General features: G+C 39.6%; 1 protein-coding gene across 1 annotated transcript in view; it reads left to right on the top strand.

Moving 5' to 3' along the window:
* Window positions 1–12,773, top strand: part of LOC139478450 (IQ domain-containing protein H-like) — a 39,272-nt gene that overhangs the window by 1,587 nt on the left and 24,912 nt on the right. Inside the window, exons 2-8 of the mRNA XM_071261307.1 lie at window positions 3,225–3,338; window positions 4,506–4,633; window positions 6,564–6,678; window positions 7,116–7,235; window positions 7,986–8,063; window positions 8,724–8,895; window positions 9,570–9,790. Of these exons, the coding sequence (XP_071117408.1) occupies window positions 3,225–3,338; window positions 4,506–4,633; window positions 6,564–6,678; window positions 7,116–7,235; window positions 7,986–8,063; window positions 8,724–8,895; window positions 9,570–9,790 (948 nt within the window). The remainder of the gene's footprint in view (window positions 1–3,224; window positions 3,339–4,505; window positions 4,634–6,563; window positions 6,679–7,115; window positions 7,236–7,985; window positions 8,064–8,723; window positions 8,896–9,569; window positions 9,791–12,773) is intronic.

Genomic DNA, 12,773 nt, shown 5'->3' with positions numbered 1-12,773 from the left:
GGCTGGGATGAGTCCAAATTTACTACCCGACCTGCTGTAGGTCTCAAGAGATTAGGGCTGGGATGAGTCCAAATTTACTACCCGACCCGCTGTAGGTCTCAAGAGATTAGAGCTGGGATGAGTCCAAATTTACTACCCGACCTGCTGTAGGTCTCAAGAGATTAGAGCTGGGATGAGTCCAAATTTACTACCCGACCCGCTGTAGGTCTCAAGAGATTAGGGCTGGGATGAGTCCAAATTTACTACCCGACCTGCTGTAGGTCTCAAGAGATTAGAGCTGGGATGAGTTCAAATTTATTACCCGACCTGCTGTAGGTCTCAAGAGATTAGAGCTGGGATGAGTCCAAATTTACTACCCGACCCGCTGTAGGTCTCAAGAGATTAGGGCTGGGATGAGTCCAAATTTACTACCCGACCCTACCCGGGTACCCGCTGTAGGTCTCAAGAAATGGGTCCAAATGTCAGATTGGGAATAGTTTGACCATAGACCTGGAAAAATGTATTTAGATACCTGTATAAAACGATCTGGTCATGCATACACTGAAGCTGATGAAGATTTATCTTTATTCAAACATATGAAGTCATAAGGAATGTGTGCATAGTTTCAGATAATTTTTGTCATTAAACAATATACATGTATCACATGACTAACCAGGGGTCCGGGTAGTCCTGTTGGTACCCGTGTAATGATCAGTACCTATCCAACCCGAGTACCAGAGCTACCTGTCCCAGCCCTAGTCTCTACTAATTACATTTCCTTATGACATATCAAGCCTTTTACCTTATGTATTTCGTCAGTCACTTGTTTATCTCCCTCAACCCAAATCCCAGATATGACAAATGACAGATAACATACGTGGAAAAAGATTAGGTCTTTTAAACATAGACAAGAAGTCTTAACTATTGACAAGTACATTTTGACTTGCCAAAGTACACGTGAGATTTCTGCACCTCTTATTTGAGACAAAGTTGAGACAGTAGGGCTATCATGGCTAGAGAACATGGCTATGCCTACTGGTACAAACGCCTTCAACTATTTAGTCAATAGTATTGATTTCTTTATATATCCTGGACGCCATAATTAGCTGTTCCTACGACCCAGGCATGTAGCTGTGAAATTGTACACCTCTGTTCTTACTATCTGAATCAACTGGTGGCTAAAACATAGCTATGATTCATGCCTTCATAACATTCTACTGGGCTGTCGGGTAGCCTAGAGGTTAAAGCGTATGCTCGTCACGCCGAAGACCAGGGTTCAATTCCCCACATGGGTACAATGTGTGAAGCCAATTTTCTGGTGTCCCCCGCGATAATATTGCTGGAATATTGCTAAAAGCGGCGTAAAACCATACTCACTCACTCATAATGTCCTTCTGAAGTCTGATGTTGGTTTTGCACCGGTGTCCACATGCTCCATCAGAATGCAGTTACAAAATATCATGGGCATGTTTATTTAAATAAATAATAAATGAAATAATTGAATAATTGACTTCAATATTTTCTGCGTTTATGCTGATATGAACGTAAAAGGTGGCATGCAATGGATTTACTTGAAGTGTGCACACCAGTTTTCACATCTATGACTCTATATTAAACACGCAAGAACATATTGAAGTCAGTTTTTATAAATAAATATGCCAACAACAATAACTCCACAGGATGCTTATTTAATCATCAACATGATCAACACAAAACCAGTAGACAACAATACGAAACAGAGACATTTTTCTGTGCAATACTGCAAAACAAGCCCCATCCATTCTATTGTCAGCCAAGAGGAAACAGCTGTCCATTTGTGGGCGTGGCCTAGTATATTATGGTACAATGAAACATAAATGGGGAGAAAAAAATTCTGGTGCAGGCCAAGAGGACACGCAGAGTGATCCACCGCTACCTGATCTGCCAATACAGGTGCCCACAGCTGTGGTGCAGGAGGATGGAATTATCAACCCACCCAAAAAGACAGCATTGTCTTCATTATTTGGAGACGTTTTTGTGGTTGGTGATATACCTGCTAAACTGACCAAGAAAGAGCAGGTTGCCAGAGAGATTAAAACCTACATTGGAGAGGATTCAGTTGATATCTATTCCAATCCACTCAAGTGGTGGCATGAGCATGCCTACAAATATCCATTACTTTGCAAGGTAGCAAAGTATTTGTTGGCAATACAATCAACATCTTTACCAAGCGAAAGGGTATTCAGTACTGCTGGGGACAGTACTGCATTGTGACAGCCCAGAGGGCAACATTGGCTCTAGAGAATGTGGACAAGCTGATTTCTCTGAAAAAGAATGTTGTCTTTTAAAGACAAACTCCAAACTAAAATTCCATGTTTGTTATGTTTTTTGTTCCTTGTACAGTTCTACAAGTATTGAACAAAATAAATCATATATCAACTGATAGGTTGTTATTGTATTCATGAATAAATATTCGTATTTGTTACTCTATATTCGTGATACGTATCATATTATCATATTGATGATGATGCTTTTATTCAGGTAATGAGGCCACCGGCCCATTATACACGTGCAGAGTATGATGGCATACAAATATGACAGAGCGCTGAATTATAAGATTTACAATGCAGTATTCAAACTGTTACTATTGGAGTTAATTATATGACACAGGTATTCCCTTGAAAATGGAATTACGTTTCTTACCAGCAAGAAATACATATTTTGCTAAATTGTTGCAAATACTTTGATTAGTTGAGCTGAATAATAAGGACATTTTCTCACGACTTGGGTACGTGTGATAATAACTGGGTATGAGATTAGACCGCAGATCAAGATAGAACGGACACACCATACAAAAGTGAAACTTATCTTCGATAGCACTTACAACACAGAGGGGACAGAAACGTTTATGTCTTGGTATATTATGGTATTCGCCTCATAGTGTATTCGTTGCAGCCCTAGTGCTTGGTTAGGCAATCAAATACCATGGAACCATTTGCAATTTATTTATCCCCCCTTTTTTCCAATTTCAATTTCACAGCCTCCCTGACTTGCACCTTTATCTTGCATTGTATATATTATGCATGGGGCAGTCTTTATCATTGCCAAGTTCTAGGTCCAATATTTAGTTATCCTTTTACTTACAGTTGGATTATTCCATGATAAATACCCATGGATAAATGGATTAGTTAATATTTTCTCTTTATGAATAAGGTAGGGCAAGCTGTTCCAAGGCAGTAATACACTGTATTTGTATTTGTTTTTAGGTTCAAGATGACCTACGACAGCTGAAGGAACAATTGTTGGCTCAGGGGGATGGACGCACCATCAACGTAGCTGACTTGGAGACGGCCCTTGCCAAGACAGAAAAGGGGCTGCAGGTATCACATAGATCTGTTTCTTCATCAAACATGACATCTCTCCGTAGGTCCCCAGTTCCCCATGTTAAATCTACTTGGCAACTTTAATTAGGATTGGAATGTTATACATACACAAGTGCAAATAAATTGTTTGTTCATGCCATCAACCACTGGTTTGCCTTGCCCAGACGCAATTATTCACAGAGCGCTGTGATCTAGTTGAAATATACATTATCTGGGTACATTTCACTATTATCTGGGTACATTTCGCTGTTATCTGGGTACATTTCACTGTTATCTGGGTAGATTTCACTGTTATCTGGGTACATTTCACTATTATCTGGGTACATTTCTCTATTATCTGGAGACATTTCACTGTTATCTGTGTACATTTTGCTGTTATCTGGGTACATTTCACTGTTATCTGGGTACAATTCACTGTTATCTGGGTACATTTCACTGTTATCTGGGTACATTTCACTATTATCTGGGTACATTTCACTGTTATCTGGGTACATTTCACTGTTATCTGGGTACATTTCACTATTATCTGGGTACATTTCACTATTATCTGGGTACATTTCGCTGTTATCTGGGTACATTTCACTGTTATCTGGGTACATTTCACTATTATCTGGGTACATTTCTCTATTATCTGGAGACATTTCACTGTTATCTGGTACATTTCACTGTTATCTGTGTACATTTCGCTGTTATCTGGGTACATTTCACTGTTATCTGGGTACATTTCACTATTATCTGGGTACATTTCACTGTTATCTGGGTACATTTCACTGTTATCTGGGTACATTTCACTATTATCTGGGTACATTTCACTATTATCTGGGTACATTTCACTGTTATCTGGGTACATTTCACTGTTATCTGGGTACATTTCACTATTATCTGGGTACATTTCACTATTATCTGGGTACGTTTCACTATTATCTGGGTACATTTCACTGTTATCTGGGTACATTTCACTACTATCTTTCTACTTTTCACTATTTGGGTACTGTACAGGAAATGAGAGTTCCTGCTAATATTCATCATCCGGATATCTACCTGCAGGACTTTACCATGTTTACCCAGTCTTACGGTGACAATTCTGTATAATAATAAATTACATCTTTCTCATGTCTTGCTGTTTCATCTGATGACACAACCATATGTTTCTGTTGTGTGCAGCGTCGTACCGAAGAAGTCGTCCACCAAATCAATAACTCTGTAACAACTTTGCCATTGTCGGACTGGAGGACCCACGATGACCACTTCACTACGCTGGACACAACGTGGGACTTGCGCCATCATGGAAGGTTGGGTGCAGCTAAGCAAGCTAGTTATTATAGGTAAAATGTCACTATGTGAGTTACCCTATTTGGATTTCTTTTTCTAAGATGCCTCGCTAAAAGATCAAAGACACCGACAGTAATGTATCCTTCGATGAATTGCATTTTTTTGTTACGTCATAATGAGCTGACATGATGCTGTTCAAATTACCTCCCCAATGATCTGATATATTCGTGGTAACTCACACAGTGGTTAGCAGCCGATTTGCCATTTTGAAACCATATACATCTTTCTACTTCCGGGTATATAACTCCCCGAAGAAACTAGAGAGCTCCAAACAACATTTAAGATTGTTACTATGTAACAGTACAGTTAACTGGCATTAAACTTTATATATATATGGACTGCCTCCGTGGTCTAGTGGTAGAGTGTCTGCCCGGAGAGCGGAAGGCCTGGGGTTCGATCCCCGGCCGCGTAATACAAAAGACGTTAAAAGATGGTACTTGTTGTTACCCTGTCTAGCGCTCGGCATTAAGGGGCTAAAACAAGGACTGGTCGGCTCGGAGTCAGTATACTGTGTCTGAGCATGGTATTCATGTTAAACTGTGGCATGGTATCTCAGTGAGCTAGCACTATAAATTGGCATCAGTCTGGACTAGTACAAGTAGCCGAACAAACACGCACACATACATGTACGTCGCTATATAAGTGCAATAATCTCGGACGCAACGTTAAACCCCAATTCACCTCACCTTATATATGTATGTATAATTACAAATCGTACAACATGAAATGTTGGTTGTATGTCCATCAACTGTCAAGGTCATCTTTGAGTTATTGTAAAACATTGTTACGTCATTCATCGCCAATTACTTTTGAACTTTTACTTGTACAATCTTGAGACATTGACAATATTTGGATCTTCTTTAGAAATTGTCTTGATTAAGGTCAAGGTCTGAAAGTGATGTGTTTGGACTGGAAGTTCATGGCCATTCAGGACCAATTTGGGTTACTACGGGACAAGCTGAATAGCGACTCGTGTCCCTCTCGTGGCCATTTTTGCGACTGGGTTACCTCTAAGCGCAAACATGCACAGCTAAAAGAATTGTCCACTTGTAATGATTGACGTTAGGAGTCACGTATATTTCCCCTTATATATATATTCCAGAATACTGAAGAACTTAAAGTCATATGCGCAGTCTGATTGGTTTGTCATATTTTCGCACATAACATTCTTCCACGTGGGGACAAGTCTTGTTGCAGGTTACGGAAAGGGACGAGTGATGATGAATGGTTCGTGGCACTTTAAATTTAGGGAGATCTCAGTAGTGACCAATGTGATGCACTTGATGTCTACATTCTGGACAAATGTGGCACAGTTGACTCTAATAATATATGTTAAGTCATTACATAACGCATGATCAAATTGTCAGATATTTTCTATGTGCAAGTTTGGTTGAGTTAGTTTTAATGACACAAACAACCATACTTTTGTGTCTGATGAGAAAATGTGCACATTATTGACATCCATTTTTTATTTGTATCCATGTGTGACGCAATATTTTGCTGGTAAAATGCAGCTAATGTTATGTTCTGTGTCCAGGGTAACAATTATAATGCCACTCTCAGAAGCAGAAACACCCCCATCAATGCCATTTCCTCAAAGCTCCACAAATTTAACAGGCCATGAACTTCCAGTCCAGACACATCACATCCCGACCTTGACCTTAATCAAGACAATTTCTGAAGTACAAGGGGTCAAAGATTGTACAAGGGGTCATTCCTGGGACCCAAAGACTCACAATTAGATACACCCAGTAAATACCTGATTAGACCAGGTGTGACAAGTGGGTAATATGTGTCCCTTATATTAAACTGCAGCAGTGAATGTTGAGTTTTTGCTGAATTGTCTCACTTTATGTTTTATGTGTTTACAAATGTTCTTTGTTATTGCAGTCAACAGCCACATCCAGCGTTGGGGGGCAGGCCGTCCTTCCAGCCACTACCCCCTGGGGCTAAACTACCCCTCAGACAACCGGTGCAGAGCCAGGGTCTGACACCTGGACAACAGGTAACAGTTGACGGACCAGTCTCTTTCTTCATGCCATAGCTGGTTAAATTGTCTGATGAGATGCTCGGTGGAATTGTAAATGTGGAACTGTTTGATAAACCCTTCCTGGTTCTACCAGAAGCCCCCCTTGAAGATCTGGAATTGGTTTTTGGGAGCCCATGCTTCTTGTAAGAAGCATCTCATTTGTTCCGGTGGTCATGCTCACTGCCGTGATTGATGGATGTCATTGTATCCCAATTACGTAGATCAATGCTCATGGTGTCAATCACTGGATCCAGACTCAATAAATTATATATAGATGGAATATTGCTGAGAGCGGCATTAAACAAAAAACAAACAGACAAACTAACAAATAGACTCTAACAGAAACATATAAATGCAAAAGCATTTCTTGTCACAGTATGTTTGAATGTTTGAATGTTTGACTGTATTGTCAGCACAAGCAGCAGTGGGGTCTACGAGCAGTCTACAACCCGTACAACTCACAGAGTCGGAGCGTCCTTCAGGAGAATTATGGCATCCAACTACCTCTCATTGCAGACAAGAGAGAGGCAAGGGTAAGCGAAGGCTCATATTTCATTATTGAATCAAATGTCACAATTGTTTTTGTTATTTTTACTTTCCATTCTAAATATAAGCAGCCCAGACTTTCAACTCACAGTGCTATCTGGCAGAATTATCTCCCCCTGATGCTCCATGGTTTTGGGGATCAACAGATGGGTGTGATATTTGGGAAGCACTTAAAGCCCCACCCTGACTATAAATAGCCCGCAAGGTGGCGGTGTTTCAGTTATGAATAATGACTGCCAATGTAAACACAACCGAGTGTCGGCAGAAGCTTTTTGAAAACCATACGCAAATAAGATCACCATTGACCGTCAAACTTCGTATCAACTTGAATGACAAACCATGGATACAACAAATGGCTCCATATCTAGATATAAGTCAATAAATTTTCTGTAGTTTTATCCTAAAAAATCGAATCAATCGTGTTTGGCGACATGGCAGGTAGGGTTTGAAAGCAAAGAACTACGCGTTTGTTGAAAAGTCTTGGAATCGTTTGATAGTTATTTATTACCATTAAAACTTATGTCCTTGTTGTCAAACGGTCCACGTGGGTGGATGTTTACATGACGTCACCCATTTAGGCATTAACCAGTGAAATGTGTGTGTTATCAGGACGTCATATTGACCTGTCATATCACTCATATAAGCTCCACCCACTAGAGTGCGGTAGTTCCTACCGCAGATGCCCCTTTAAGCACATAAGTGAAGTCTTGCTCATGCTTCCTTGCTTTCAATTTCAGCCCCCACCAAAGCCAGTCATGGGCTCAACCATAGAACACTTGAGTGTGTTGCCAAAAGCCAACAGGGTTGATGCTCAGGTGAGACATTCTACACAAGTGTAACAATAGATAGCTGTCAGATTACAGGTATTTCATCAAGGAAACATGTAATCAGAGCAAAATGAGATGAGATCTCTCTATTCACACTTTACTATCACTACTTATTACTGTATGTGCTTCTTTTACTGTTCTTATGTCGCACTACGAGCATGTGTAGGTGTGTGGATATGGCGCATTGCAAATGTCCATTGTCATTGCATTCTCACAATGAAGATCCGGGTTAGATTTGGTCTTTATCCAACCAATGCTTGTTGTAAGAGGTGACTAACAAGATCGGTTTATCTGGCTGTCTGTGTAGATAGATGCTCATGATGTCAATCACTGGAATGTATGGTTCAAACTTGATTATTTGCAGATCCCTGTCATGTAGCTGGAATATTGCTGAGTGTGGTGCTAAACAAACAAATAATAATATCACATTCTGATTCCCCAGCTGACATAATACATGTATGCCAACACGGGTAATTAATAACAATATCGCTGATTAAGATTATCAATTTCATTTCATGTTTCATCCTGTTAAAAAATATGTTGTCATTTTGTACCAGTGAATAATAATGATTGGAGACAATATTGTGATAAAAACTCATAAATTATGTTAATGGACATGGTTAAGTGACCCAATGTTTGTGTGAGCAGCTTGCTCCTCCCCCGATCAATGAGGATGATGCTCAGATGGGAATCCTGAGTCTGTTGGAGAGAGGTCTGATACCACCAGCTGCCCAGCTGACCCTTGACCCCTCCCCAGTCAAACAAATGGTGGCACCTTTACACGACCCTCAAGACCGGAACAAACCACCAGCTATATCAGGTAACCTGGGAGGTAGGGCTGGTACTCGGATTGGGTGGGTCCTGAGTAGGACCCGGGTACCCACAGGACTACCCGGACCCGTGGTTTGTCACGTGATATATATTGTTTGATGACAAAAAATATCTAAAACTCTATGGTTACACTATAAGTCACTAATAAATATCCCATTTCTTTCTGACAATGCACCCATTCCTTCTGACTTTTATATGTTTGAATAAAGATAAAACTTCATACATTAAACTTCAGTGCATGCATGAGCGGATCGTCTTACACGTGTATCTGAAAACATTTTTACAGGGCTTAGGTCAAACCTTTCCAAATCGGACAGTTTGTACCTATCTCTAAATATCTACAGCGGGTACCCGGGTAGGGTCGGGTAATAGGGTGGTGGGTACCCAGGTAGTAAATTTGGACCCACCCAGCCCAACTAGGAGGGCATGTGCCTCCCAAACCCTTCCTTCACCCCTTTAAACAGTAATGGCTTTTTCCTTTTGAAATAGCTCTGAAATATTAATAGTCAAGAAGTTTCCACCCGATTTGACCTAAATATGTATATCGCGATACGTATCATATCGTGACCTTTGCATTGTGATACGTATTGTGATGCGCATCGTGACCTTGCTGTATCGTTTCAACCTTGTTGAATACAATGTGCCATCACCTTGTATTTACAGAATCGGGCAATCAGTATGCAGGGCTCCACCTTGACAACCAGTATGACAGCAGGGTGTCTGAGTCTTACATTTCCTCTAACAAGATGCCATCGATGTCATCTAAAGCGTGCCCCTCGCCTGAAACTCGTTCCACATCTGCTCGCACCAGAATGTCGTCTGTTACCGGCTTTTCCAAAACCCCAGCCACCATCAGGACATATGAAATGACCCTTCAGCCCCTGGTGAGTAGCCAGCTAACTTGTTATTTAATGGAGCATTTACGACGCAAAACTGATGTAATATTTTACAACATTCAAATTCAGCATCCACAGTGTTAAACGATTGGTATTAGCATGACGGATGGACTGTTTATGGTATTATTTGCAGTTTTTTCAAATTTAAACAACATTTCAGTGTGTACATAAAATATTTTTATCAGAACATAAAAGATTATTTTCAAAGATTATATATGAAAACAGACTTATTCTCAGTTATTTCTTATTTGTTCATTATATTTGACCATCAATTATATTGAGATCAGTAGTATAGGTAATGGAGGTTCTGCCATATATATTATTCATGTACTGCTGCATAGTTTCATAGTTATTTTCCTTTTGCTCTAGTTATAGAAATTGTTCTTAGTTGTGACAGTGATCACCCATGGCTTTTGTGTCTTAGATAGTTTATATATGAACAATCCACAGAATGAGTCTAGTAGTATAGTTAGGCAGAGGTATGTTGTTATTGTAGTGTAGTTTGTAGCGGATGTGTATGATTTAGCCTTGTGTGTACTCATGTCCTGTACTTGTTTGAACTTTGTTTATCATAGTTTAAGGCAGATATGGTCCCAAAGGAAAACTTTCATAGGTTACACTTTTATGTTAATGCTGATTGACATGTAGGTGCTTGGTAAGGAATAAGTACACTTGATTGTGTTTTTGTGTGAATTTGATTCACGTAAATATCAACACACACTGGTTCAGTGTAAGCACTTTTAACAAGTATTCACAGTTTGGCACAGCTTTATATTCTTTTTATTTTCTTGCTGTCTGAAAACAAATTTTTTGTTCTGATTTTATCATTTTTAATAGGACTTTATATAGAAGTTTATATAGAAGATGAAATACCCCTCGCTATGTGGCTCAGATTTGCGGATGCAACATGTTATTTGAACTCACTCTCTCATTAGAAAATGCATTGGAGGAATATTTACCAGTGTTGTTTTTGGTCACAACAAACTGATTACCGTATTCGACGTAATAAGCGCCCACGACGATATTTGCTGATATATTGGCTGGTGAACAATCCAAATTAGCACCCCTTCCGATTGATCAATGTACACAAGACTTATTTATTTGCGTATAATACACACTCGTGTGTTATACACACCCTTAATTATGGGTACATAAACATTTCAGGCTGTCAGTATAAACCACGAAATTCATCTTTCAACTCTGTTTTTTTCACCAAATTAATATTCTAATAAGAGCCCCCTATTTCTAATTTTGAGAGCGCCCTGGGCGCTTATTACGTCGAATACGTTATTTGTTATTCAGATTTCTTCCTCATCGCATACCTTTCTAGTATGTTGTATGTACTTGTTCAGAACAGATCTGATCAAGACTAAGAATCAACATTTATACTTCTTAGTCGAGCTATTATTCTGTGAACTAGTTAGTACTTCCGATCAGGGACTTGATTCTGTAGCGGCAATCTGTGCCCAACACTTCTGAATCTACTAGCATGACCAAGGCTCTTAGCATCATCATTTTCAGGAGCTTTTAGTGTTATCATGTGGAATATTATTAGCTGGGCTCACGAGACCGAACAGAATTTACGGGTTTGGACAAGAGGCTTAAGTTGCAGACTGTAGCTGAATATTATCTCATTGGCCACAATAAATTAATTATTAGATTTCCTTGCAAATTGTAGGTAAATGAATTGTTGGGGCATTTTAGTTTTTATGAACATCTTTCTCAAATAAGAAGACTTACAACTTTATGGATAACAACTTCTGGTTTATTGCATACAGCGACGTTTCGATGTAGATTCTTACACTGTTATCCAGCTTAATAACGGTGTAAGAATCTACATCGAAACGTTGCTACACTCATTGATGTTCTTCATCTGTAGATACAAGGAGACAATGAAATAGTGAAGCAGGCTGGAGATAACGTAATAATTATTTTTATGGCCTTATTAGTAAGTCAGTGAGTGAATATTGTTTTACGCCACGTTTAGCAATATTCTAGCAATATCACGGCGGGGGACACCGGAAATAGGCTTCACGCATTGTAGCCGTGAGGGAAATCGAACCCGGGTCTTCAGCTTGAAAAGTAAATTTTATGCTTTAACCTCTGGGCTACCCTACCGCCCCTATGGCCTTATTACGAAATCCACATTTGTTTTGAATTATAACTACTGTTCGGCTGTTATGAACAAGTTTTCAATTTGTTGTGACCTAAATGATAAATATTTTTTTAAAGCTCTACCATATGATCAGTTTTGATAAGATGGGTACATATGAATATGTATATATGTTGAAAGGTAAGTAGAGGTTGCTTTACTGTGTAAGATGTTCTAGATATTGGAGACATGTAGACGTGGTTAGATGACTAAATGTTGTGATGCCTGTACACATTTCAGCTTCCACCATTGGTAAACACAAGTTGTCACCTGACTCTGACTGTCTGTGCTGTCTGCCACTGCATGCACCCCACTGTAGCCACTGTCTGCCATTGGGGGAAGGGCTTCCTTAGTCTACCCTATCACTTCATTAGAACATGGTGTCACTCTAAACTAGAAGAACTAAACTTCTACGAAAACCTGTGACTCTTTGGGGTTCGGGACTTGGTTGACTTATCTGCAGATGCAAAATTTGAACAAAATGCTGTTAAATGTCCACACTGTTCTTCTCATCCAAGGATAAGTAAATAACAAGGGGGGATAACTCTCACACACTTAAGTGGCATGCCAACATATATATTTTTAGGACCTTGATGTCATAAATGAGCAGTACTTATCTGACATAAAAGTCTTGTCAGCACATGCCTGAGCTTCTAGGAATTTGGGTTGGGTTATAATTAAGATGAAAAGCAGTGTTCAAAATTAAAGGTGGGGCCCAGGATCCTTGAAGTTGCTGCTGTAGTATTTGAATCTATTGCCCCTCTAATCTTTTTAGTTTTTTAACATCAGTTTTATAACAAGGACCACGTAATATTTCAG

This window comes from Haliotis cracherodii, unplaced genomic scaffold (genome assembly GCF_022045235.1).
Source record: "Haliotis cracherodii isolate W230 unplaced genomic scaffold, xgHalCrac1.p SCAF_1, whole genome shotgun sequence".
Taxonomy (NCBI): domain Eukaryota; kingdom Metazoa; phylum Mollusca; class Gastropoda; order Lepetellida; family Haliotidae; genus Haliotis; species Haliotis cracherodii.
The sequence above is the reverse complement of the archived record's forward strand: the minus strand, read 5'-3'. Positions and strand labels throughout refer to the sequence as shown.